Source organism: Megalopta genalis, chromosome 1 (assembly GCF_051020955.1).
Source record: "Megalopta genalis isolate 19385.01 chromosome 1, iyMegGena1_principal, whole genome shotgun sequence".
In the NCBI taxonomy this organism is placed as follows: Eukaryota; Metazoa; Arthropoda; class Insecta; order Hymenoptera; family Halictidae; genus Megalopta; species Megalopta genalis.
Window position 1 is genome coordinate 34,501,627 of NC_135013.1, and position 26,972 is coordinate 34,528,598.

At 45.7% G+C, this 26,972-nt stretch overlaps 1 protein-coding gene across 3 annotated transcripts in view; it reads right to left on the bottom strand.

Annotated features, from left to right (window-relative positions):
- The window catches only part of LOC117218107 (uncharacterized), a 135,218-nt gene that overhangs the window by 76,926 nt on the left and 31,320 nt on the right, over nucleotides 1–26,972 (bottom strand). The window contains exon 3 of one of the 3 annotated variants that reach the window (XM_033466199.2): nucleotides 4,324–4,385. The exons of the other annotated variants lie outside the window; for them this stretch is intronic. Within the exon in view, the coding sequence (XP_033322090.1) occupies nucleotides 4,324–4,357 (34 nt within the window). The 5' untranslated portion in view covers nucleotides 4,358–4,385. The remainder of the gene's footprint in view (nucleotides 1–4,323; nucleotides 4,386–26,972) is intronic. 3 annotated transcript variants of the gene reach the window in all.

Sequence of the window (26,972 nt, forward strand, 5' to 3'; positions counted from 1 at the left end):
AACTTTATGCAACATTTCTTCCACGCTATAATTTCAATTAACGTCAATCGCGTATTTCTCGATGTTTGTGTGCACGAATTTGTTATCTGCAAACGATGCCACATTCGACAGACCGAAAGGAACACTGGAACTCCGAATTTCAAATTTAATCCGCATCTTACTTTTAAGATTCGGTGTCAGAAGAAGATTCGGTGACAGTTCTTCGGCGATCGTTGCGCTACGATCTCTTTCGCAACCGCGTCGATGAGCGCTTCTTCGTGCTTCAGAATTTCTCTCGTAGAACGAAACAATCTCTGTTTTCTGTACGTCCCGGTTGACCTCCATTCCTGGACAATCGTCGCGTTGAAACACGCGGGCTCGCCGGAACGGTGACCGACCATCGGGCCGGCATCCTCGCAGCTCGCGCCAACAGCAGAGGCAACGACCGGGGACAGCATCTAGCCGATGCTGGATCCATTAACGAAGTCATTTCACCGGGGATAGGCCGACCGGCTACTAATGTCCACGGTCCTGACTATCGAGGCCTCCGCGTTTCGTAGGAATGCCACTTTTCCGTCGCTCCTCGCCTCTCTTTCTCCGCTCCCTCTCTCTCTCTCTCTCTCTTTCTCGAACGGCAACGCGCTCCTCCCGCGGACCGTTCTCTCCTTTCTTCATCTATCGGCGTATAATAACTCCATTACAGGCCGTCCGAGGGGCCCGCGTGCTTTTAATGTCTCATTTCCATCCGAGGAGATCGCGTCCTCGGCCACCGGCGCTGGCCCGGCCGCGTCCGGCGCCCACGAAAGTGTCGCCGCTTATCGCCACTTTGTGTAATCGCCTCCGGGGACCCCTGGTATTACGGGCCCCAATCGGAATCCACGGCCGCATTCGACTTCTCCTCCGTCGACGATGCCCTCCGGTTGCCGGACTGTCGGACGATGCAAAGCGTTCGCTCCATTATCGGGGCTACCGCGGCGGGTTGCTGCGATCAACGAAAAACGGACACCGCGAACAAGTGCCGTTGATCCTCTTAAGCTCGCATCTTTCGGTCGTCGATGCGATCCGTTCGTTTTAGTCGGTTTCGTCGATCGGTTCGCTTCGCGGACGATGGCTGACGCGGTCTGTGCGTGGATTTTTTTTTATATTCGTGCACGATGGAATCTCGATTATCGATGCAGAGTACCTAATTTCTCCCGGAAATGGCAAATTTCGGGTTGCTGCGAATTTGCCTGTGCTAGTCCCACGCCTATGTAATTTATTGCGGCACGCGAATTGCTGGAAGATGACACAAAATTGTCGGTTTGTGTCTACGAATTGCCTTCGAATCGTGGCATGTGGTCGCCGAATTGCTTTCGAATCGTGGAATGTGGCCTCTGAATTGCCTTCGAATCGAGTCACATGGCCTCCGAATTGCCTTCGAATCGAGGCAAAAAATTAGAAATAAAAAAGTTAAGTCATCGTTTTCACACTAATTTACACCGGAATGCTGGTCGCTGCCTTTTTCACTATAAAAACGAGTCGCGAAGCTCGTGGAATCGCGGCTTAGTATTCTCCAATCTGTCGGTTTCAATTCCGACCTCCGAACATTTCTGGAAGAAATCACTATAATATGTTCAGATAATGGAACAGTTTGGTATCTGTATTACTTCCTTGTTCTCCTTTATCCATTTTATTTGATCTCACTTTCTCATTCCACTTCATCTATTCTATTCGATCTTCTCGCAGGCTACGCAACGCGATGGAAACACGCTAGCACCTGCAATCCTTAAAAAAGATCAACGAAGTCCGTAATTACCAAAGAATTAACGCTTCCGCAAAACCGAAGAAACTGCCCGCGGAGCAATCGATCGAGCTCCTCGATCGATATCGAGCGGACGAACTCCGGCCGAGCGATCCAGCTCGACCAAGAAAGAAAGCAAAGAACTTCGGAGCGCCGTCGGGATCGTTGAAGCAGAGATTTCTCGTCGCTCGTCTCCGTTGCCGGCTGGGGCTATGCCTTATGCAGATTCCTCTTCATTCGTATTAATAACCGGCGAGAGTCTGGGCATGCCTGGCCAGGCCAGGCCAGGCCATGCCGCGGAGCCAAGGTCGCCGGGGTTAAGGCGTGTTCAACAAGCTGTTCATGGCTACTACCTAAAGGGCCACGGCTCTTTCATCCGCAACCCGGAAGTGCCGCGGCCTCCTCCGTCGTTGTAACTCAAGACGGCCGTCGGTTGCTTCTAGTCGTACTTCGCCGTCCGGAGGTATCTCCCCGCTATCCTTCCTGATCCCCCGTCTCGTTGACCTTTTCCAGGGAAAAAGCACGGCGGAGCTCGGCGGAAACGGTCCCGAGGTTTCGATCGACGGGAAAACGGCGACGGAAAAGAAATTATTGAAAAACCGGCCGGCCAGAGGAGCTCAAAGCCACCGGCTCCCTGCCTTCTAAGGGAATCGTCATTTTCTAGGCTCCGGTATCGTAGTCATCGATGCCCAAGCGCCGCCGTAAACGGACCGATCTCCTCCGGCGAGGAGCCTCTTCCCGGACCGACGGGACTCTCGCTGCTGCTGACTCTTCTCCCTTCTTCTTCTTCGTCGTCGTCGCCCTCCTCCGCCGCCGTTTCTATTTATTATAAGTCGGGAAAAGTCGACAATCGGTAGCCGGACACGACCGTAAATCACGGCGGATCGTCTCCTGCCGCGCCTTCGCGTTGGGCAACGGTCCCCGCAGCCCCCCAGCCCGCGCTACCTATAAGAGGGATGCGCGCAGGCGGCAGTGATATATCGCGCGAGTCCCCCCATTGTCTCTGACTAAGTTCACGAGGGACGGGCCACCGAGGAACAGCCGCTTACTCGTATTAATTACAACGTCCCGGCGAAACCGAAGTCGGTTTCGACGCAACGGGACTGCCGTCCCGTCATTTTTCGACGCCATTTTGGCCGTCTCCCAACGCTGCCCGCCGCCAGCCACCGTTCCTCGGCGAAGCTTCCTTCGAAACGATCCTTTGAGCCAGGGGTGTCGATCTCGCGGCCCGAGATGAACATTTTTGATGTCAAGCATCAGGACGTAAACAATAATTTAACTTTATATATATATATTATATTATTATATATATTATATATATATATATATATATATATATATATATATATATATATATATATATATATATTATTATATATATTATATATTATATATTATATATTATATATTATATATTATATATTATATATATTATATTATATTACAATGTACTAGTCAAAATAAAAATATTTGTTTCTATGAACATTGATCTTTTTTTTTGCGGCCCACCTAAAGTTAAGCATTGTTTATTTATTATTATGGCCCAAGTTAGCTTTTGAGTTTGACACCCCTGCTTTAAGCTGACGAAACTTGCTCGGACTTCGGTGACTCTTTCTGTCGCCGCGATCGCGCGGTGCGACGTGCGGCGTTGAAAAATCAAACAAACAAAAATAAAAGAAAAACAAAAAATTGATCTCTGAAATTCCATATTTGCTTTCTGACTGATACTAGTCTATAACAGTAATACTAGTATAACACTAGTCTTATTAACAAAGACTAACTAAAGACTTTTTAACGCTATATTCACGGAACCCGTCAAAATGGCGGCTCACTAATTGTTTCATTTACAATTGTTCATCTCGTAGAGATACATTTATGAGTTATTTATTCAATTTATACGGTACTTACGGCAAATGTTACAATAACACTCGTTAAAAATCAGAATAAAGTAATGTCTCTCTAATTGACGCCCAGATTGCGTACAAAAATGGACAATTTGGGAAGAGGAGATACGATTATTCGAGCCTTGCGGTTTATTTTTATAGTTATAAATTGTCCATAATTATAAAATAAGGTGATGCGAGCCGCAAGGCTCGAATAATCGTATCTCCTCTCCCCAAATTATCCATTTTAGCGGACAATCCGAGCGTCAGTAAGGGAGACATTACTGTAAATGTCTTTCGTGCTCCGTAAATCTAACATTAAAGAAAATGGCGTTTAAAATTCCATTTTCCCTAATAATTTTTTAACTAGAAATCCACCACTATCGCACTAAATACAATAACAATAGCGTCGCGGACAATGGCATTATGTTACAAGAAACGGTAAAATGTCTCCGCATCGCGTTTCTCTTTCGAAACGTCTCGGCTATTGATGAAAATACGTAAACGCGAAGGTGCCATCTTGTCGCGCGAGGGACCCGCATCCGTCCAATCCGAACGGACGATATTCTCGGGCATCGCGCGATTATTTGCGAAGCGTTTCGCCGGGGATCGGCGCTATAAAATGGGATTCGAAACCGAAGACGATGGTAATAAATAACATAGCTGATTGGAAAGACTCACCGTTCGGAGCCTGTCTGCAGAACCTGGCGAACATATCCTCTAGTTCATCGACGACCGTCTGCCTGCGAACAGAGAAGAGTGGCCCCCATCGAACGATCAGTCTCGATTTTTCGCCGGTCGAGTTAATTGAAATTTAATTGTCGGAGGCAAAAAAAAGTGGAAAACCAGGCTCGTTAACGGAGGCCGATCGGTAACACGCCATTACGATACGGGTAACCGTCTCGCGGCCGGTTAACCGCAATAAATTACAACTCCTAATGCCCGGCTTGTTTATAATACCGGCGGCCGGTTATCCCGGGGTCGCCGATAATTGCCAGCGCGGAGGATATCAAAATTCAGGCCGGCTAGACTGGCCAGACCGAGACAGAAACGGCGAGGAGAGGAGAGGAGAGGAGAGGAAGATCGAAGCATGCGGTATCGGGACGAAGGCCGCGGACCAGTCGAGCTCGAGGCGTAACGCGCCGAGTGTCGGACGAGATATTTCCTTAACGCTAATGGCTACCAGTCGTCCCGCTAATAATTACAAGCTCCCCTTGACTAATAGGTAACGACAGGCGATCTTCCTGCCCGTGCCAGCGAGCCAACGCTGTCTCGGTCCCGGGCCCCGCGTCGTCTCGCGTCCGACAGCCGGCCCCGACGCTGCTCGCTCCTCGCTCCTCGCCCTTCGGCTCGCCGTTTTATGCAAAGACGCCCCCGGGGCCTGTCAGCGCCGATCGCCGATTCGAAATTGCCGCGCGAAACACGCGAAATCACGACCCACCCACCCCCCACCCTCCATCTCACCCTCGGACACCCGCGAACGACTCACTTTGCAACGCGTTTCTTCGGAGCGGATCCTCGAGCCGCCACGGCGACGCGAGAAACGCCCCGGAAATCGGCCGTCGCTACCGATACGCTCGAATTTCACACGGTGTTTAGATTACCCCTGATTTGCAATTCATGCCGTCATTTTGCTACATCGCCGGCAACACGTCGCGGAACGCTTCAAACGAGATACGAGATCGGCGACATCGGGTACGAAAGAAAAAGGACGGCTTGTCGATTATGCTAACGAGGCGACAAGATGTTTACTTTTGTAGGGGGTGGTTCAGAGTGGTGCTAGGGTAATTTGGGACACTCTGCGCGGGGATTGATGTATTGTTTCAAATATAGTAGTAGTGGAATCGCGTGTTTTATGCACGCGTTGGTCGAATTTTGTTTATTTCGTATTTTCTACGTGCCATGCTTCGTACTTCACGTATTTTATAATTTTATAGATTTTATGGATTTTATAGATTTTGTAGATTTTATAGATTTTATGGATTTTGTAGATTTTATGGATTTTGTAGATTTTATAGATTTTGTAGATTTTATGGATTTTATAGATTTTATAGATTTTATAGATTTTATAGATTTTATAGATTTTATAGATTTTATAGATTTTATAGATTTTATAGATTTTACAGATTTTACAGATTTTATAGATTTTATAGATTTTACAGATTTTACAGATTTTACAAATTTTACAGATTTTATAATTATACTTTATGCATTTTAACTTGCACGAATCACATTTTTCATCGAACAGCCGCGGAATTGGGAGCAACCTGAACCTACTTGACCTCGCGACCTCGCAAAGTTCCTTCACAGCCCCAAGTTCGACGGCCCCCACGAGCGTAGATGGATCATGAATTATTTCGCGGGAAGATTTCGAAGGGAAAGCGATCCGGACGCCATTGAAATCTCAAGTGGACGAAGTGGTATTCCGTTCGCGAGCCGATACCGATCGCCTAAAGCAGAAGCAGCCGCCAGGAGCGAGCATTCCTAGCATGTTTCCGATCGCTGACGACGGAAACGCGTTGGGAGGGCCCCCGACGACTTCTCCGAGAATTGAAAAAAAAGAAAAAAAAGAAAAGAAGATGGTAACGCTGAGAAGTATCGCCTGCCGTCGGGCCTGTTTCTCTCTCTTCATTTCGATTTCATCGATCGGCTTACTTTAATCTTCCAGGATCTTCGCGACTGGTACTTATCGGTGGACCGCGATTATGCATCTATGAGAAAACTGGTAACACGAAACGGGAGGAACGTATAGCATGCTATTTTGAAAATAATTAAAACTGTTATAAATTAAGTTCTTATTTCTTGAAATATAATATATAATATATAATAATTATATATAATAATATAATATAATAATATAATATATATAATAATTAAATTCTTATTTCTTGAAATCGATGACGGAGACTTTTATCTCGCATAAAGATCCGCGGTCCATTTATCGGTCGATGATCCAACCCTTTCATGGATGCGATACGAATTAAAAAAAAAATTAAAATATTCGAGGCTCGAACAATCGTATCTCCTCCTCCCAAATTGTACATTTTTGTTCAAAAGCCGAAGGAAAATTGTGTCTCAAATTAACCAAAATTGCCATAGTTTTATCAACAAAGGAATCACATAATATAGAAACGTACAAAATAATAATAATTCTATTCAATTTATTGTTACAGGGTAGAACTCGAATAGCCCTAACGTGTCGCATGGGTTCCTGAATGCGCACGCAGCTATCGCAATATTTCGAGTCGGGTCTAAAAATATCTCGCGATGCATTACCGTGCATACAAAAAGAAAATAGGACATTTTCGATCTTACCGTGCCCCAAAGAGTTAAATAATCGAATAAATTTGTCCAAAATGCTCTCCGGCTCCTCATTTCCCAGAGATTTACGACCCCGAACAGTTTCATCGACACACACGATCACACCGATCTCTTTCCGAGCCGTTATTTACCGGTCGACGCGACCTCGATAAATACTTCGATAAATTTTCCTCGAATGGTACTCGAATGGTCCGCCCGCTTAGGAGAAACATACTTGTGCGCCGATCCAGCGATCGCGGCTCGAACAGTTCCATCAGAATCACGGCTACCAAGATCCCGTGGAAGAACAAGGCGGCCACGGTGCGCGGCGGGAAAAAGTCCGCGTCGATTCCGTGTCCGCGGACACCGTGGAATTACCATTTACAATGGTTATTACCATACGACATGGGAGATAGAGATGAGAAAGTTGTCGGGGGCTTTACATAATTGCGCAACGCACTGGATACGCGCATGTTGCAGACGAAAGGGAAACACGGGCCCCTGGCCGGGCGTACCATTTGTTCCCATGTTGTTGCGCGTAACTGCACAAAAATGATTTACATCGTTCCTGATACTCCCGGGTAATGGCCCTTCCACACCGTTCGCCCGGAAAGGCCTAAGCTGATTGCCTTCCGCCGGGATCCTCGCGCGTTTCTATCCCGCGATTTTTCACCGTCCACCCGGCTCTCGAACGGTACCCCGTCGGCTCCTCGGGATTTTACTATAAAACATATATTAGATTGGCCGATAAGTCATCGCGTTCTCTGCCGAACGGCCAATACAGACGAGAGAAGAACGCGATGACTTATTGTGTATTGAGCCCAACTGTTGCAGAGAAAAGTCCGAGGAATTTGAATAAGTATTAGGTTGGGGAATAAGTTCGTAGCGTTGTTATATTTTCTTTTATTTTAGAACGATCTTTTGCTGTTTGACAAAGTGTATAATATTCGTTCGATAGAGCTCTTTCTGCTCTACGAAACTGTGCTAATCGTCTTTTCGAGTAGTTTAATTTTTTGTTACTTTTTAGGCTTAGAAAATGGAATATCCAGAAGGTAAAAAGCAACATTTTCGACACCTTCTCTTCTTCGCTTTTCATCGAGGCCAAAAAGCTGCCGAAGCAGCCCGGGACATTTGCAACGTATACGGAGAAAGTGTCGTAGGCGAGTCTACAGCACGGAAATGGTTCGCGAGGTTCAAAAATGGCGATTTTGACGTCGACGACACGCCCCGCGGCGGAAGACCTTCTGAAATCGACGAAGAGCGTCTCGAAGCACTTTCGAATGAGGACGGTCACCGAACGAATCGTGAATTGGCCGAAAAAATGAACTGCGATCATAAAACGATTCTCGATCATCTTCGTTCGTTGGGATTTGCCGAACAATTGGGAGCCTGGGTGCCTCGCGAGCTTCGCGAAAACAACAAAGAAAATCGCCTTCAAATAAAAACGCTACGAACTTATTCGCGATCTCGAGCCCATAACTCAAAAATAGGAGTTTCTTCGCAATTTTCAGGGCCGTGAAAACGATTTTCTGATCGGATGAAAATTTGTTTGGAAAGATCGATCCTCCCCGAGTGAAACTAAAATAGGTCGCATCTCGATACGATCGACGGTTTCCAAGATAAAAATTCCCGAGTACGAACGTTTTTATTTTTGTCGATACGCGTTCAACTCGAGAAACGTGCGAAGACCGATTATCGGACGAGAAACGAAGCGTAATATATTATATAAATATATTATATTATATAAATATAATATAATATAATATTATTATATATATATATATATATATATATATTAATTATATTATATTATATTATAATATATAATAATATATATATAATATATATAATATAAATATATTATATTATATAAATAATTTATAATAAATAAAGAATATAATAATATAAGTAATATTCTCCGAAAAAAGTAAATAAATCAGAGGCAGCATGCGCCCCGCGACCGTTCATTCCCACGGTATTGGGCGACCGAAGCGAGCAGAGTGTCCATTCTTTCTGCTCCCGTTGCGATGTTCTGCAAACGAGAATTATGTTCCTGTTTAAGAGCGACATACCGTAACCGAGCACAGTGTAACAATATTCTCGGGAGCGTCGGATAAAGGAGAGATTCGATGAGGATCCCGTGGATAGCCGGTCGCGGACTAAAGAGGCGGCATAGACGTCGTCGATTACGAAGGTTCGCGGCGATCGAGGAAAGCCCGGGATCGGTTTTATTCAGATCCGCCGGTCGGAACGAATAGGAGTCATTGTCGGTAGATAGAGGCAGAGCCGATCGCGGCCTCCACGGCCTGTACAGAGTGTATAGGACTCGTTGCCACGGCTCGATTGCAGCGAATCGATGAATGGCGAAACGGGCGAGAGCGTGCTTATTGCTCGGCCGTGCTGAATAATTTATTACACCTTGACCGTCGTGCCTGTAATACGTTACGATACGTTATTACGCGGCACGGGGCGTAGAAGAAGGGCCGCGTAATTGGCCGGCCTATAACCAACGAATACAGAAGAGATCGAGCGGGGATCCTCTCCCCGCCCGTTCGAAGATTTCGCGGATCTCGCGTGTCGACGCCGCTGCGATCACGAATTTTTTCACGAAATCGTCGACAGAAAACGAGAATAATTTCTTTCTAGCCGGCGTGTTTCGCTTACGAGAATGTTCGGAGTACGGTAATGTCTCTCTCTCTCTCTCTCTCTCTCTCTCTCTCTTTCTCTCTCTCTCTGTCTACATTTTCGGGACACCCTGTATATTGTAGAACGCTCGATGCACGATGGAACGAGACACCTTTTCTCGTGGACCTTCTTTCGGTCAATTATCGAAATTTACTAGAATACACTGCGATACACTGCAGCCTCGTTAAATCTTTAATAAGCAAGAACTTTATGCAAAATAAAGTCCGATTTTTATAGTTACGAATTGTCGATAACTATAAAAATGAGCCGCGAGGCTTAAATAGTCGTGTCTCCGCTTCCGAAATTGTACATTTTTGTGGACAATCTGAGCGTCAGTTAGGGAGACATTACTGTAGTAATTTCTCCCGCATTGTCCTCCGGCTTGGAAGCGATAACGGACAACGTGGGATTTTACGGCTCGCTTTTACGGTCTCTCGGTTATTTAAACCTGCAGCCCGTTCTTAATGTCGTTGACAATTCGAAACTGTAAAAGTGAACCGCAAGGATCGAATAAACGTATCTTTTCTCTTCCTAAATTGTCCATTTTTGTGGACAATCCGAGGGTCGATTAGATAGACATTACTGTATATATTTACAGTTAAGACCAATTTTTAACATTGCACGAATTTTTCGAGCTGGTTGTAAGCTGTTATTTGCAAACGTCTATTGAATTATTAAATATATTATAACATATTTTATTTTATATTAATATATATAATAAATGTAATAATATACTAATATAATAATAGTATAATATAAATAAAATAGTATAAAGTTTATATACAATTTATTTTATAATATATTATATTATTAATTAAATTATAATTGTACATCGCGCGTGTGTGCAGACATATACGTATAGATATATTCGTAACATTAATTTAATTCGTAACATTAAAAAAGCATCGGGCATACGTTATCGTCCCATTAGAGTCATCTCGTGACAATTTATTCCAGCAAGTTTACCGTCAATTCGAAGATATTAACCCCTTGCCGTACCGTAAACGACTTCGCGATCGGAAGTTTTTCGATCGTTACATCATCTCTAAGAAGAAGAAGAAGAAGAAGAAAGAAAGAAGGCAATTTGCATTTATCGTACGGCCGCGTTTACTTAATCGTTTAAATATACCGACGTCGAGAGATCAGAATTTAATTCGGTCTGAAAAGAACGGAACGGCACTTCGCGTTTAATAAGTACGGCAAGGGGTTAATTTCGCGGAGGATTTCGGGCGAATTCGCCACCGTGCGACGCGACGAAACGGAGAGATACCCGATCGCCGGACACCGAAAAAGCCTCGGCCCGTGGTCCCGGTGGATCCCGGCACCGCGGAGAATCGAACCGCGGAAACCGGTCCTTATTAAGGGCCTTATTAAGTTCGAGGGCCCGGTAATATCGTTAATTAGATGCTATAAACTTTGAACCCGCATTTGCATAAGCAACCATATCGCGGCATTAATCTGTTATTTATGCGCGACAAATAGGATAAACAGAGTCCCCCGGCATCCCGGCGCATCCCGTATTCCCTGCGCCGCTGTTCCACATAATTAGCGATACTAATTAATGGCTGTATCCGAGGTAATTATGCTGAACAAAACACGCCGGGCCCGGCGGGCCGGCTACAGTACGCGCGCGTGGGTTCGACACCGGCGCGCACACCGGGCCCGCGCTATTTTCAATAACGAGGGCGTGAAATTCTCTCCCTCTGTACGATTCTCTCTCTCTTTCTTCTTTTTCTCTCATTTCTATCTCTACTCGATCGCCACATTCGCTCCATAAATTCGCGATCTTCTGCTCCGCTGTTGCTAGAAAAAGATCACTAAAATTATTCTACGAGCCGCTCGTTTGCCAAATCTCCATAAAAAAACTCCATAAAAATCTCCATAAAAAACTCCATAAAACGGAAACTGTAGAAATGCAACGAAATAATATACATTGTTGTTAAAAATTCCCTTCGAAATAAAAATTGAAATAAACATTGCATAGACATAAACATAAATGATGCAAAATACATATAAAAAATGCATACTAGCATACATATTAACGCATATATTAGCGTATAAAAAATACATATAATCATAATGTAAAATGAATAAGATAAGACCAAAAAGATTTTGTTACTTAACGGTGTTATTCCGTATTATTTAGGGACACTTATTATGAATAAAAAAGAAGTTATCACCGAACCAAGTGCTCCGACACTTAAGTTTGAAATACTTCAAAAAACAAGAGTTCATCGATTCGGCCTGTGAACGGCTTGTTCGTAAATTATTAGACAGCACATCTTTACGCGAAATAAAAGTATGTCCGTACCTGTTGCAAATAGTATGCAACAATAGCAACATAAACGTTGCGTTCTTTCCTTAATCATTTTCGTATCTCGAAAGCAACGCATCGATCTAGGTAAACGTTTCGCCGCGAACCTCGTCGCCGCGAACGGAATTAGTTTTTTGCGCGATCGTAGTCCAAAACGAAATCGTCACTTTGGGCCCGAACACGATGTTCCGGGGGGCATCGGGCCGGCAAAAACGTTCCGACGGTGGAGAGGTCCCCGAACGCGGGGCCATCGTGGCGAAGGTAATGCGACGCCTTGATGGACGGCCGGATCGCGGGAGCCGGAAGTGTGGCCGGCGAAAAAACTGGCATTTAGAGGCGAGCCGGGCACCCCGCCAAGACCCAAGTTCGCTGGCAGGGCTCGGAAGCAGGTTAGGGCAACAGACCGGCCGGCTGTTTGACATAACCAGTTCGGAGCTGCGGGCAAGGACGCCGCGCCGCCTCTTTCTTGTCCTCCGGTTTGCTCTCCTTTCCTCTCGGCTTCGCTCCCCTGGGACACAATCGGCCGTTCCTGACCACCGCAATGCATCCACGATCGATCGCTCTGCCACTCGGAAATCCTCGCGATCCCCCTCGTGCCTTTCCCACAGCCGAACCGATCCTCGCGTTTTCCATCTCCGGATCGGTAGCGTACCTTCTCCATTCGCTTCGAATCAACGCTGCACCGTCACCTTTTCCCTCCCCCCATTGCTACGATTTTATCGTGTTATCTTCGCAACGGCAATTTCGGTGTCTTCTCTGACTCTGGTCTGTTAGGAAAACAGACGTTGCTTTTGCAACGCAAGCCGACAACTTGGGAATACGGTTATTTCTCCGGGAATGCCAAATTTCGGGTTGCCGTGAATTTCTATGTGCTAGTTCTATGCCTATGTAATTTATTGCTTAGTCGATGCTTAGGGTCGATGGAATTGCCGAATCGCCTTCGAATCGTGTCGTGTGGCCTCCGAATTGCCTTCGAATCGTGTCGTGTGATCTCCGAATTGCCTTCGAATCATGTCACGTGGCCTTTGAATCGCCTTCGAATTGTGTTAAGTGGCCTTCGAATTGTCTTCGAATCGTGTCACGAGGTCTCCAAATTGCCTTCGAATTGTGTCACGTGGCCTTTGAATCGCCTTCGAATTGTGTTAAGTGGCCTCCGAATCGCCTTCGAATCGTGTCATGTGGCCTCCGAATTGCCTTCGAATCGTGTCATGTGGCCTCCGAATTGCCTTCGAATCGTGTCATGTGGCCTCCGAATTGCCTTCGAATCGTGGAATGTGGCCTCCGAATTGCCTTCGAATCGTGGAATGTGGCCTCCGAATCGCCTTCGAATCGCGGAAAAGAAATTAAAAAATAAAAAAGTTAAGTCATCGTCTGCTGTCCGCTGCCTTTTTCGCCGACCGGCCCGAGTTTCTATAAAAACGAGCCGCGGGGCCCGAAGAATCGCGACTCGGTATTCTCGGATTTACCGAACATTTCTGAGAGAGACGTGCATCGTATCTCCTCTTTCCAAACGGTCCGTCTCAGTTTCCGAGCTGAGGAACGATGCGAGAGAAATTACCGTGGACAGGCCGCGATCGGTAGAATCGATCAGCTGACTCGTCCCGTTGTCGGGCCTCGTTTGGCTAGATTGTAGTTACAGGGTACGCTATCGTCTATAAGCATCTGGACGGTAAGTATTATTGATCGACTTGTTCCTCTTGTCAAGCTTAGTCGGCGGAAGACCGAGCCTCGGATTTGCCTAGACACGGTGCTGGCGCGGACAATTAGCACATTCGGACGACCAGTTTCTGGTAGTACGCGATCGTTAACGTTGATCGATCCGCTGTTTTTATTCGACCGGGTTGGACGAGGTTCTAACGGAGTCGTAGAGGAACCTGAACTTGTCGAGCGTACACCTTGCCAGTGTCCCGGACACCAAGGCTTATTTAGACGAACAGCGTGATTAATAGTTCGGGTATACGAACGGTGTAATTAATCGTTCGGAAGTATAAACAGTGTAATTAATAGTTCGAGAACATGAACAGTGTAGTTCGTAGTTAGGGTTAGGGACTATGAACGGTGTGATTAATAGCTCGGGGATGTGAACACGGTGTAATTAATGGTTCGAGAATATGAACAGTGTGATCGATGGTTCGAGAATGTGAACAGTTTTCAGCGAAATTAATGTCGATCGGAAAGGAAGTTGTTTCTCGATGTTTCCGACGTGATTTCTGATATTTTCTCTTCGGTCTTTTGTTTCTACAATTGTCGCTGCTGTTGGTTCTCGGACCTGCATCCGAATCATCCGACGATTACATTTCGTATTTCGCACGCGTTACGCATGAGCAGCGTGTACACCATACGAATTGAACATTTTTCTCCTATAATCTTTGCAATTCGAACGAACAGGAAACGAGATGCTATTTCTTATCCACCTACAGGGTGTCCCAAAAATGTCTCGCAATCCGGAAACGGCGGGTTCCTCGGATCATTTGAAGCAGTTTCTTCCTTTATAAAAATGTTCTCCGAGGCACCGTTAACGAGTTATTAACAAAAACCAGTGCGCCAATAAGAATCGCGCAAGGCCGACGCGAGGCGGCCCAGCCGACCAGCGCGCGAAGCCCAGTTCCGCTCATTGGCTCGGTCGCCTCGCGCCAGCCGAGCTCGCCTCTCATTGGTCACTGTTTTTCGTTAATAACTCGTTAACGGTGCCTCGGAGAAAATTTTTGCAAAGGAAAAAGTTGCTTCGAACGACCCGAGGAACCCGCCACTTTCGGAGTGCGAGACATTTTTCGGACACCCTGTAGATTCGCGGCATTTGCCTGACCGCGCGCCGCCGGTCGATATTCCGGAGGGGGGATGATCCAGCAACAAAGACCGCGGATTTTTGCAGACGTCGATCGATCGGATCACCGGCAATTATTCCGAACGAAATTAAAATAAAGCTAATAGGACAGCGGCCGGAGAGCCTTTTACAGGCAGGCCCTTTTTGCGGCCTGTCAGATCTGGCTGACCGATCACCCTGCTGGGCCGCTTGTTGCGAGCGGAAAGGAAAACGCATCGGACCCCGGCCGCCGCGTTTTTCCGCGTATACATTACGTGCACACGAGAGCGATCGAGCTGCGGGCCTCGATCGTTAAACCCTGATGGAGGTAGGTTCCACGAAAAACTGGATCCGCGGCGCGGCGCGGCGCGACGGGGTCTCCGCCGCTGATTGTTGTTCGTGTGCCGTGTGGTGCCCATGGCAGAGTCGAACGCTTCAATGAGAGGGAACAACCGTTTACGAGGATCCCTAGCCTACGTGGAACTCCGCTCCGCTCCGACGCTTTTTGCCCGCGATTCGAACGATCCGACTTTTCGAGACGGCTCTCTGGAAAAGTCGGATCCCCGAGTCTCTTCGCTCGTACAAAAGACCTTGGTCTGCCCGCCTTTCGACCGAATCGAAACGCCTTCGTGCTTCTCTATGGAAGACCTTGCTCCACTTTCGGAGCGGACTCGAAATCATCGAAGCTGCGAGACGCGAGACCTCGGTCCGCCGTCGAAAAAAATTATATATTATACTTCTCGAGACACCTCTGCTCTCTGATAGAAGAAACTGCTCTTCCTTCCAGAGCTTAGGCGTTTTACTCGGTGTTTCTCGGAAGATGTCTCAATTACCATCAATATCCATCTTTAATATTATAATTGTACACCGAATATAAATCGAATTTTATTGCGGCATTAAATTTATGAGCTATTACCTTCTTAACGAGAACACTTCGACTGTCGGCTAACAAGATACCGGCCGCGGAACGTTCTAAATTGAAAATTCAACGTTCGATCGCTTTGTCGTGGATTAATAAATTCTCGGTACGGGGAGACCAGCGGTACAGTTTGTAACCGAAATGGCTTTTTTGTAATTAGATCGACTCGGTTCGCAATTAGATCGGTCTTTGGATCGTTCGTAATTCAATCGACTTGGAATTTCTAATTAAATCGGCTTAGATCGTGATTAAATAGTCTCGCTAATTATGTACCGAGAGATGAAAAAAAAAATGAAAAAGATCGAAGAACCTTGCCGCGGCGACCGCTTGCGGAACGTCCCCGAAATTCGAGGCGCCGCGGCCGATGAAAGAGTATATTTGGCGGCGGGGAGATCGAGGCGATCTATTGTTCCAGCGGAAATAAATCGTGGCGGCGAAGGGGCAGTTCGATTGTTCACCGCGGGACGAGGACAGAAGACCATAATGAGGCGAGCAAGGATTTATTACGAGACGTTAAAACTGTTCTTCTAACGGTAACCCCGTAGGTGCGCGAACCGTCGCCGGGGCCACCGGGGGTAGTCGTGCTCGATGGCGCGAGATTGAAATCTAAATGCACCGAAAAACGAGAAACAACGAACGACACGTGTCATCCTTGCCCTAAACAGAAAAGTGGACGTTCTCTCGATCCGTTCGTTCGTTCGTTCGCGATAATTCTCGGACGTCGAACGAGTCGTCGAACATTTTTCGAACAGACGATTGTTCTTCTGAAACTACTGCAAAATGGCTGACATCCACGATTAGGTTTCGCAACAATTTTCATTGGAATAGCAATAGTATAGTATTATAGTATAGTATATAGTATATAGTATAGTATAGTATATAGTATATAGTATAGTATAGTATAGTATAATATAGTATAGTATAGTATAGTATAGTATAGTATAGTATAGTATAGTATAGTATAGTATAGTATAGTATAGTATAGTATAGTATAGTATAGTATAGTATAGTATAGTATAGTATAGTATAGTTTAGTATAGTATAGTATAGTTTAGTATAGTATAGTATATATAGTATAGTATATAGTAGCAGTAGTATAGTATTCCTAATTAGTAAGTTATTCGAAAAATTCCGAATATTGACTTTCCACCCTTTACCTAATCACAGAGCTAAAACAATTTTTCAAATCGTTTCTATTTTAACAACAAGCCGACAAATATTTAGCAATTGATCGACGAATATTTAATAATTAATATTAACACTAAACTATCTGTTGTAAGCCGGTGGTACCACTTTGGTGCCCTTTCAAAAAACTGAATTAATATTTGAACTATATTTCTTGGGTGTTAAAAGGCAGCAAACTAACTATAGCATTGTGCTTATTTAACTAAGAATTAAGCACGAAAATTCTCGGACGACATATCTTAATTTTAGGAATTTGTATTACCGCCATGTTCGAAATTTTTTTTTAAATCTGAAACTTCCAACAAAAGAATCATACCTAAGATCTGCGGACGGCATAGTGTTAACGATAAAAATATATTTAACGCCAATTAAATTAACCAATAAATTAATCAATACCAATTAAATATCGAACAATCGATCGATAAATAAAATAAATCGGCTTACTCGTTATTCCCGACACGGCGCTTCGCAGGAAGAGACAAAAGCAACAGCTTCGGAAGCTTAACAAGACGTTCGATGAATTGCATCCGGTGGTCCACAATGCGAGCCACTATGTTGCATGACGCACAGAAAGTCTCCGCGGCGTGTTCGTGCAACTAAATCGCTATAATTGAGTGATACGCGCGATGGCGATACACCCAAGAGGGAAGACATAGAGAGAGAGAGGAGAGAGGTCGACCGTGGAGCTTTCAATTAAATTGGGGCTCCGGGAAAAATGGTTATCGCGCCGGACCGGCCGCGATACTTCCTGGTGCTGGTAATGATAATTAATAGGTTCGCGTTAGAATTTATTGGGCAACGTCATCTTCGTTCATTATGCCGCGGTGCCTCGCTGACCGGGGCCCCCTGGTATAACTCAATGGCAGAATTTATTGCGTCATTAAGGTAATGCATGCGATACAACACCGTCGAGATAACATAATCATTCCGCGGCTAGAGACTGCCGATCACGCGAATCCGTCGCGCTATTCTAGCGAAATCCGGCGGATCGGCGGCCGATTTCCGTTTCGCGGTCCGAACGCGTCCGATCGCTCTCTTCGGTTCTCTCGCTGTGGACAATTAGAAATCCCGATCGACCGAGCAACTGTGGACGTTCTTTAACCCTTTCGGTACGAGCGCGTTGTCCGCCGTGACGCTCCCGCTGTACGGGGTGCCGCGCCGAAAATGAGCACATAACGCAGGGTCGGTCCACTTTTGTATAATACGAAGATTTTCTTAAGCGTTAAGTAACGACTGTGCTTAATCCGTTTCTAAATCTTTTGTTTCCTGTAAACATTCTGTAAAGGGCCTACAATATGTTCAAATCTATGAACAAGTTTCGAAGAAAAATGTAACCTGAAATTTTTTAAATCGATTCAGATCAAACGACAATTATACCTGTAGCTCTGTTTTTTCGGAATCCTTGTAAGAAAAGACTTTATCCGTTTGAGTCCAACAGGGGGATTATTCAGAAAACACGGTCGAAAAATGCCAAACAGCATGATAGCGCTGCTTGGGACTCGAACAGTTATTAGAATAGTTTCTAATATGTCAGAAATATGGCTTACATGGATGCCAGGTGTATTCGGCACTCGTCCATATTGGTCATCGGATGGATGCCGGATATATCCGGCGCTCGTACCGAAAGGGTTAATGTATGTTGTACGATCGTATATTTAGCGGAAACAATTTTTACTTCGTTCTTCTCGCTGGTCGAATTTTATGTGGAAGTTTAAATCGTGAGAGGTGCGAGATACTTTTCGAAAAATTCTAGCTCGAAGACAGGTTCGGATATCGATGCGAAACGAACGCCGTTTCGTAGGCGAAACTTCGGAGCTCGGTGAAAAAAATACCTCGCGGAACAACGTTGATCGCGGATCGCCGAAAACGAGCGGATAAAGTGCCGAAGTTCGAACGCGTTTGCAAAATATAAGATCGCCGTCTTCTCCCGAATTCATTAAGATCGTTTGAACAGGAGGTACTTATTACAGGAGATATTTATTTAATTCTAGTTTATTAGAAACATTAAGTTCGACAATCCTTATTTTCGCTCAAAGAGAAACGGTTTACCGATCACAATTCGTGTTCCACGATCGCGAATTTATCGCATCCACCCCTTTTCAAAAACCTCCTTTCCTCGGCATCCCTTTGGAAGAACCTCGAAATGGTCAAGGTTACGTCAAGGTTATGTCGAAAATATAACCTTGACATAACCTTGACACAACCTACAAAAGGTCAAGGTTATGTCAAAGTTATGTCGAATTAATCGCGTTCACGCATTTCAAAAATCTCCTTCCTTCGGCATCCCTTTGGAGGACGATCTTAATGAATTCGGGAGTCTTCTTCCGCATTCATTAAAATCGTTTGAAGAAGAGATACATGTTTATTTAATTCTGGTTCATCAGAATCATTAAGTTCGACAATCATTTTCGCACAAAGAGAAACGGTTCACCGATCGCAATTCGTGTCCCCGCGATCGCGAATTCATCGCGTCCACCCCTTCTCAAAGATCTCCTGCCCTTAGCATCCGTTTAGAACCTCGAAAAGCTTTAAAAATTCGCTTTAAAAATTCCTAGGGACCGTTAACTTCCGGAACATGAATCTCCAACAATGCCTAAAACTTCTCGAATCCTCGCTCCACGAATTAACCGTTCGGGCGGCGAAGGGGGCGAGGAGAAATCGTCGCCGGGTTCCCCGGAAAGGCGTGCCGGAGCCGTCGAAGGAAGCGAGATGCGGCAGGCCGCGGTTCCCATGAGCGTTTCCTGGATCCTGTCGGAGGAGCTCCGCCAGAAAACGATACCCGGGCGAGTACACGGGGATAAGGGGACCAGGGCAGGTAACACGACATGAAGGGGACACGGGGACCCCGGCCACCCTCCTCGCTCGTTCGGTAAACGGATACGGGCATGTCTGGACACCGGATATCGCGGTTCGTTAGCCGCGGGTCCCGCGGACCGGAAATCGTTCTTTGCAGGGACGCGACGCGGCTCTAGAACGTTCTGCCGACTGGCACCGTTAATGATCGTCAGCCACCGGACTATCTAAGAAGGCCATCCCCCTCGCGACGGCCGCGCGTCTTCTCTCTTCTCCTCTCTTTCGCCGCGATGCTTGTCCCTCGGGGACAGAGAGCCCCTCTCCCGCCCCCTCTCTCCCCCCCTTATTTATGCGTCTGTCCAGGGGAAAAACTTGTTTCGAGTTCACTGGTCCATTCCCTTAGCCGTTACTTCGCGGAAGCCGCGCGCCGCGCGCCGCGCCGCGATTTAAGATGCTCGATTTTGCGCCGGATCGCCGGCCGTTCGCGAAATATTACGGTTCGCGAGACGGGTTCCCGTAATCGGTTTTCGTTTTGTCGTCTAGCCTCGAGCTATACTTGCTTGCTCGCCGGACCGTGTGTGTGCTCGCGAGAAGTTCGTTTCTTGCGGCGATTTTTCCACGGTTCCGTTTCTGCGTCATTGCGTTTCCGAGCAATGGGTGCCGGACGCCGAAAGGGATTTTAACAGATCTTTGTTGGATTAACGCTTCGCGGTCGAGATTAAATCGACGGCGAGTTTTAGGCGCCGCTAAAAATTCCGATAGCACGTTTCGAAATCATTTTTATATCATTAAAGTTGTTTATGTTTCAAAAGAAGACACGTTGAAAGTGCAACTGTCGCGTCGATCGCAAAATTCGATTTCATATGTACGAAATTGGCGATGCGACTGGGTTAAATTGTATAAAGTTGTTATATAATATACATATAATAATATAATATAATTATATTATTATTTATTACATATAATTATATATAATATATATATATATATATATATATATATATATATATAAAGCTTGTTGTATAATAAAGTTATTGCAATCGAAGGACTTCCGATCGAGCGACTACGAAGAAAATGGCGCGGCCCATTAATCCCCCATTAATCGCCCAGCTTCGATTATTTCCCCGGATGATCCGCAGATATAAAACGAGCGAATCGAGGTATATTAAGATTTAGGGGATCGCTGTGAAATAGAAGCTCCCTCGAATTTTCCAAGAATTTTCGATCCGTGCGCGAACTTGTACAACTTTCGAAAATACAAACCGCCGTACGAAATCTCGATTGGATCGTTCGATCGGAATACCAATTTCGATCGAATACCATGAAGTCATCCTCCCCGCTCCCCTGTGATCTTTAACAATTTTTTCACGAGCCGATAATTGAAAGTCCCCTCGGACCCTCGGGAAATTACGTTCTTTTAAAGCCGACTGATTCAATTAAGCGATTTTCGGCATCGCGGGGATCGTCGGGATTATTTACAAACCGATCGATTCCGGAGAATTCCGCAGGGGTGGAGGGGAGTCCGCGTTAATTAAGCCGGATACGGCCGGATCGGTATCCCGGCCCGGATATTAGATGTCCTAATTAAGGTGATTGCGATATGCTCGGAGCGAAGCTGCCTCGCGATTCCTGGATATCCGGCCGGACGCGAAAACTGATGTCGTCGTACAGCGATGTGGCGATGCGGCGATATTTATTTATATTTATTTGTATTTGTTTATATTTATGTTTATATTTATATTCATTTTCATATTCATATTCATATTCATACTCATGCTCATACTCATATTCATACTCATGCTCATGCTCATACTCACTCATACTCATATTCATACTGATTCTCATGCTCATACTCATATTCATACTGATACTCATGCTCATACTCATATTCATACTGATACTCAAACTCATTTCATACTCACGCTCACGCTCGACTCATATTTATTTTATTTCATTTAATTTTATTTCTTTCAGTATACATTAGTCTCAAAACTGTGTAAAAATAATACTTCATAATATCCGAAAACCAAATTATTATTAGGAAAATAAAGCTTCAACCTAGTCACATCTCTACCTCTATATCGAATTAGAGCAACGATATGAAAGTTGGAAAATCGACTTTCGGCGATGGATCGCTGCTCCATCGGACCACTGTGCGTCGCAGAGAAGAAGACTGTCCACTGTCCATGCGAGATCTGCACGGTAGGCGTCGTAAATCTCACGGTTGACGCCTTTCGGGAGGGAAACGACTGGCCGGCCAATTTACGATCGGCCCGAGAGGGACGTGGGAAGTGCGGAGGTGTTCCGAGAGGAAACGTCCTCTGCGCTAACAAACGGTACCGACCGGGTCTCGTCGCGGCTCCGCGCCGATTCGACTTCCATTAACTTTCGACCAATTTCGTCTCCGGCCGTTTATCCCGATATAGTCCCGCGAACCCTCTCTCGGTTAGGGTACACCTTCTACCGTCAAACGTATCGGATGCTGACCGTCGACAGTCCTCGTCCCGGAGGCTTGTTAGCCGGCCGGATCGAGTCTGTCCGGAGAACAACGACGGAAGGTGCGAAGGCACCGTGGAAAAATGATCTTTCGGATCGATTAGCATGCGAGCTCGATCCTTCGTCGTCGAATTCAGTCCGCACACTTTTGCCCCGAATGCGTCAAATCCGGCATTTAACCTGAATCGTCGATTCCAGCGACGCAGTTCTCGGGAATCGACTAAACACAGTAATGTTTCTCCAATTGACCACAAAGATTGACCACAAAAATGGACAATATGGGAAGAGGAGATACGGTTATTCGAACCTTGCGGTTTATTTTTATAGTTATAAATTGTCCACGATTGTAAAAACGACCCGCAAGGCTCGAACAATCGCATCGCCTCTTCCCAAATTATCCAATTTTTGTGGACAATCTGAGCGTCAGTAAGGGAGACATTAACTGTAGTTTCGCTAGCCACAGTTATCCTCGAGGACTGCTACGAAGAATTGTAGCAGTTTGCAGCAAACAATTGTAGTAAATATAACCTTGACATAACCTCAAGTAATCGTATCTCCTCTTCCCAAATTATCCAATTTAGTGGACAATCTGAGCGTCAGTAAGGGAGACATTACTGTAGTTTCGCTAGCCACAGTTATCCTCGAGGACTGCTACGAAGAATTGTAGCAGTTTGTAGCAAACAATTGTAGTAAATATAACCTTGACATAACCTCAAGTAATCGTATCTCTTCTTCCCAAATTATCCACTTTAGTGGACAATCTGTGCGTCAGTAAGGGAGACATTACTGTAGTTTCGCTAGCCACAGTTATCCTCGAGGACTGCTACGAAGAATTGTAGCAGTTTGTAGCAAACAATTGTAGTAAATATAACCTTGACATAACCTCAAGTAATCGTATCTCCTCTTCCCAAATTATCCAATTTAGTGGACAATCTGAGCGTCAGTAAGGGAGACATTACTGTAAGTATGCCATTCTCATAAAATAAATGGCGTTTCATTCTTCTGTTACAAATAGACCAAGGATCTCGCGCAGATTCCTAAGATCGCCGTGATTACGGAGAAAGAGAAAAGCACCGTTTCGCTTCAGAACGACACGCTATATTACGAAGAAAGTGTGCGAAACAATCGAGAGAAACGCGGTCGAAACAATAAGGGAGAAAACGGCCGAAACAATCGAGCGGCAAAATGAGCGAAGAAATGGCGTTACATATTTCGTCGACCTCCTAGCTGGCTCCAACTAGTGTATAGTACACGAGCCAACGACCACGTGGTCGCAAAGCCCACGTGGAACCCAGTGATCGTGCTACGTAATAGTAGAACGGGGTCGTAGAACGTGGTCGTGGCTCGATCGAATTGGCTTCTCCGTATGCGAGCATGCTCGTAAGCACTGTCTAAGGCGAATGCATCGATCGGATGCCTGTATTTCTGTCGGAACCGAGTACAAAAATACTCTTAAACGTTTTTATCGAACTTCTCAACCGGCTTCGAAGGTGCCGACTATTTTACCCTCCGTAATCGAGCCTTTTCGTCGATGAGCGTCGCAATACTTGTAGCATCAGTATCTGTGATACTTTATTTTTAAAAAAATCAGAACAGATCGTAGCTTCGCTGTGAGAAGACGAAGCGAAAGAACAGTAATCGTTGAACTGCGGATTTTGTGCGTTTGTGGCAAAATTGGGTAGTTGCAGTTGAGAACAGTGTAAATAGAACAGTGTAAAGATTTAAAGCATTTGAGAACTATATATTTCAATATATATTATTTTTATTCTTTTAAAATGATCAAAGGAAGAATGAGCTTGCTTCACTTGGTTTCTATTCATTGCAATTGACGCAGGCAATTTTTATTTCGCATAGAAATCCGTGGTCTGGTAATCTCCCTTAGGGGAGCAAAACTATTTATTTCCAGTTTACACACTGCCAAGACCAGACTGTTTTTCAGACGAAGAGAAATTTTTTACTGAAAATTTTTGTATCATATATAGAGAAGAGATATTCGGATTATTTTATATTATTATATTATTATTATATATATTATTATATTATATATATATATATATATATATTTAAATTATATTATATATTATAATTATATATTATATTTATTTTAAATAAAACTTCGTTGATATATTTTCATCGAAACAATCGTGTCTATTCTTCCAATAACCGTTAAGGGTCAATGCAGTAATGTCCCTCTAATTGACGCACAGATTGTCCACAGAAAAGGACAACATAAGAAGAGGAGACACGATTATTCGAGCCTTGCAGTTCGCTTTTTATAGTTTCAAATTGTAAACAACTATAAAAAACGAGCTGCAGGGCTCGAATAATCGTATCTCCTCTTCCTAAATTGTCCATATTTATGGACAATCCGAGCGTCAATTAGAGAGACATTGCTGCTTAAAATAACTACGTCGGGCGACGTCGACATAAAATGTTAGTAACAACTGTACACAGATTATACCGTTTAAAATTCCTTCAACTTCCTGAACCGACGGAAGGAAGAATCATGTTGGAAAAGAAGCGTCCGTCGTCCGGCGTGAAGGTATTCAAAACGAGGCCGGATAGAACGTTGCGTCGGTTTGACTCGCCGTACGAGGAAAGCTAGCAATAGCAAGCAAGCAAGCAGGCAGGCAGGCAGTCAGGCAAGCAAGAAGAAGAAACGAAGCGTAGGGCAGACCGGCGGGATTTATGCGTCGGCTTAGCGTAGCGCGTCGAACACGAAGATCGATCGTTAAAGCAAGCAACGCGTGTCCCCCAACGTGCGCGGCAACCTGGCCAGGTAGGTACCTACTCTCAGGTGCGTTCCCGTGCTCGTAAATCGGGCCACGTACGCTCGACGTGAAAATCGCGGCGTCCGAGCGACGCCTTCCTCGAGAACTACTCGTATTCGTCGTCGGAGTCTCTCGTCGAGAAGTAATTCGTCATGATCTCGCCGGCGCGCGAGGAAAAATCCGGCGACGCCGCGCCGTTAGCCGATTATTAATGAAGGGACCCGGCGAAGGGACAGGGTCGCGGGGACAGAGGGGGACAGGGGGGGAATAGGAGACCGGGTCTGCTCGCTACGCGATGTCCCTCGCGGAGATAACGATATCTCCGGTGGTTCGCGTCCCTTGATTAGAAATATCTCAATGGACGGTCTCGCCTAGGGAATTACAGATCATCGCACTACCATCGGAGCCTAAGTGGTTGTCAGTGGGGGATCATGGACGCGGAAGACGCCGCGAATGGCTGGCTGCGACCAGCTCGGGCTAGCGCTGCGACGAGCCGACTAATGGTGATTTATCGCGGGACATCGACGGTTTGTTTGTTTGTTTGTCCCTTCGCCTATCGATCATCGCGACGGCGCAATTAAACGACAGACAAGTTTGCGCGGGGTGCGCCTGTGTCGCCTATGTCGCAGGTGCGCCGGCTTTTCGCGAAATTGCTGGCCTGCGAACGCGATTCCAGCAACGGCGCGGTTCGTCGATGCCGTGGGTCTCCTCGATGATCGACTTTCTTTTGCCTCGAAACGGGACTAAATCGAATATGCAAAATTATCTTCACTATGCGGCAAGGAGGATCGGCGAATTTGCTTTTATTCTAATAACGAGACTGCGGATGTTTATGCTAATACGATGCAGAGAATATGCGCTTTAATGCGGCAGAGAAAATTCGCACGATTGTGTCCAATTTAACAGGAAATTGGACACATTTAACAGGAAATTGTTAGTTCGGTAGTAAATTCAACGTTAATTTCGGCGTTGTTAGGAGATCGCGACGGTCTCGAGAATATTGCGAACTCGATGCGATGACAAGATTTCGGATCTTTATGCAAGATAAGAATTGTCTTCAATTTTGTTTCTCTCTGGAATAATTCTAATAAATAGCAATTAGCCCTTATCAAGGTTATGTCAAGGTTATGTGCATTGTCCACGTCGAATGCAGAACATAGGAGCCGAGTGCAATCTTGTTTCTCTCTTAAATAATTCTAATAAATAGTAATTAATCCTTATCAAGGGTATGTCAAGGTTATGTCATCGATGTTGCAGTAAATTATGTAGACGTAGGACCAGCACAGAGAAATTCACGGCATCCCGAAATTCGGCATTTCCAGGAGAAATTCCGGCAATCGCAAGTGCTCTCTCTCTCTTTAATCGTTTCGATTTTCAAGGAGCAAATTGCTGGGACCATGTTCGCCAGATTGTCCTCGCGGTTTCGGAGGACTAGGTATTCGTCGCGAGGTCGATCAGGGCCGTGATTATGGGCCCTATCTGGAGGACCAGGTGGAATCACTCGCGTGTCCATTGAATCGCCAGGAATGGGGATATTGCGGCGGGTCAGTACACCTTGTAAACACGGAACACGTTCACCGAGGAGCCCCCTCTAAGCTGGCAAGAAGTGAGTGGCAGGATGAATACGGCTGATTACATTCAAGAGGGTTTTTCAGCCGGCGCGCAGCACGCCGGTATAATAACGTCGGAGACTCTCTCTGTCTCTCTCTCTCTCTCTCTCTCTCTCTCTCTCTGTCTGCCTGTCTCTTTCTCTCTCTCTCTCCCTCTCTCTCTCTCTCTCTCTCTCTCTCGCAAGGTCCAGGGGACGCGACGCAGCGTATGCCGTATGCCTCGCATTGTGCCGGCATTATTCGCAACGCGTTTTCACGGGGCTCGCGACGCGTGGACGGGATCTAAGTACCGGTGTTATATGATCGGTCCTTCGCCTTGGGACTCGGGACTCGGCTCGACTCGACTCGACTCGAGACTCGAGACTCGGGACTCGGGACACGCAGGTTGTAAAGCACCGACCCTCTCGCGCCGCGCACCTGGCCCCCCTGTCGCAGCAACCGCCGTATTATAAAT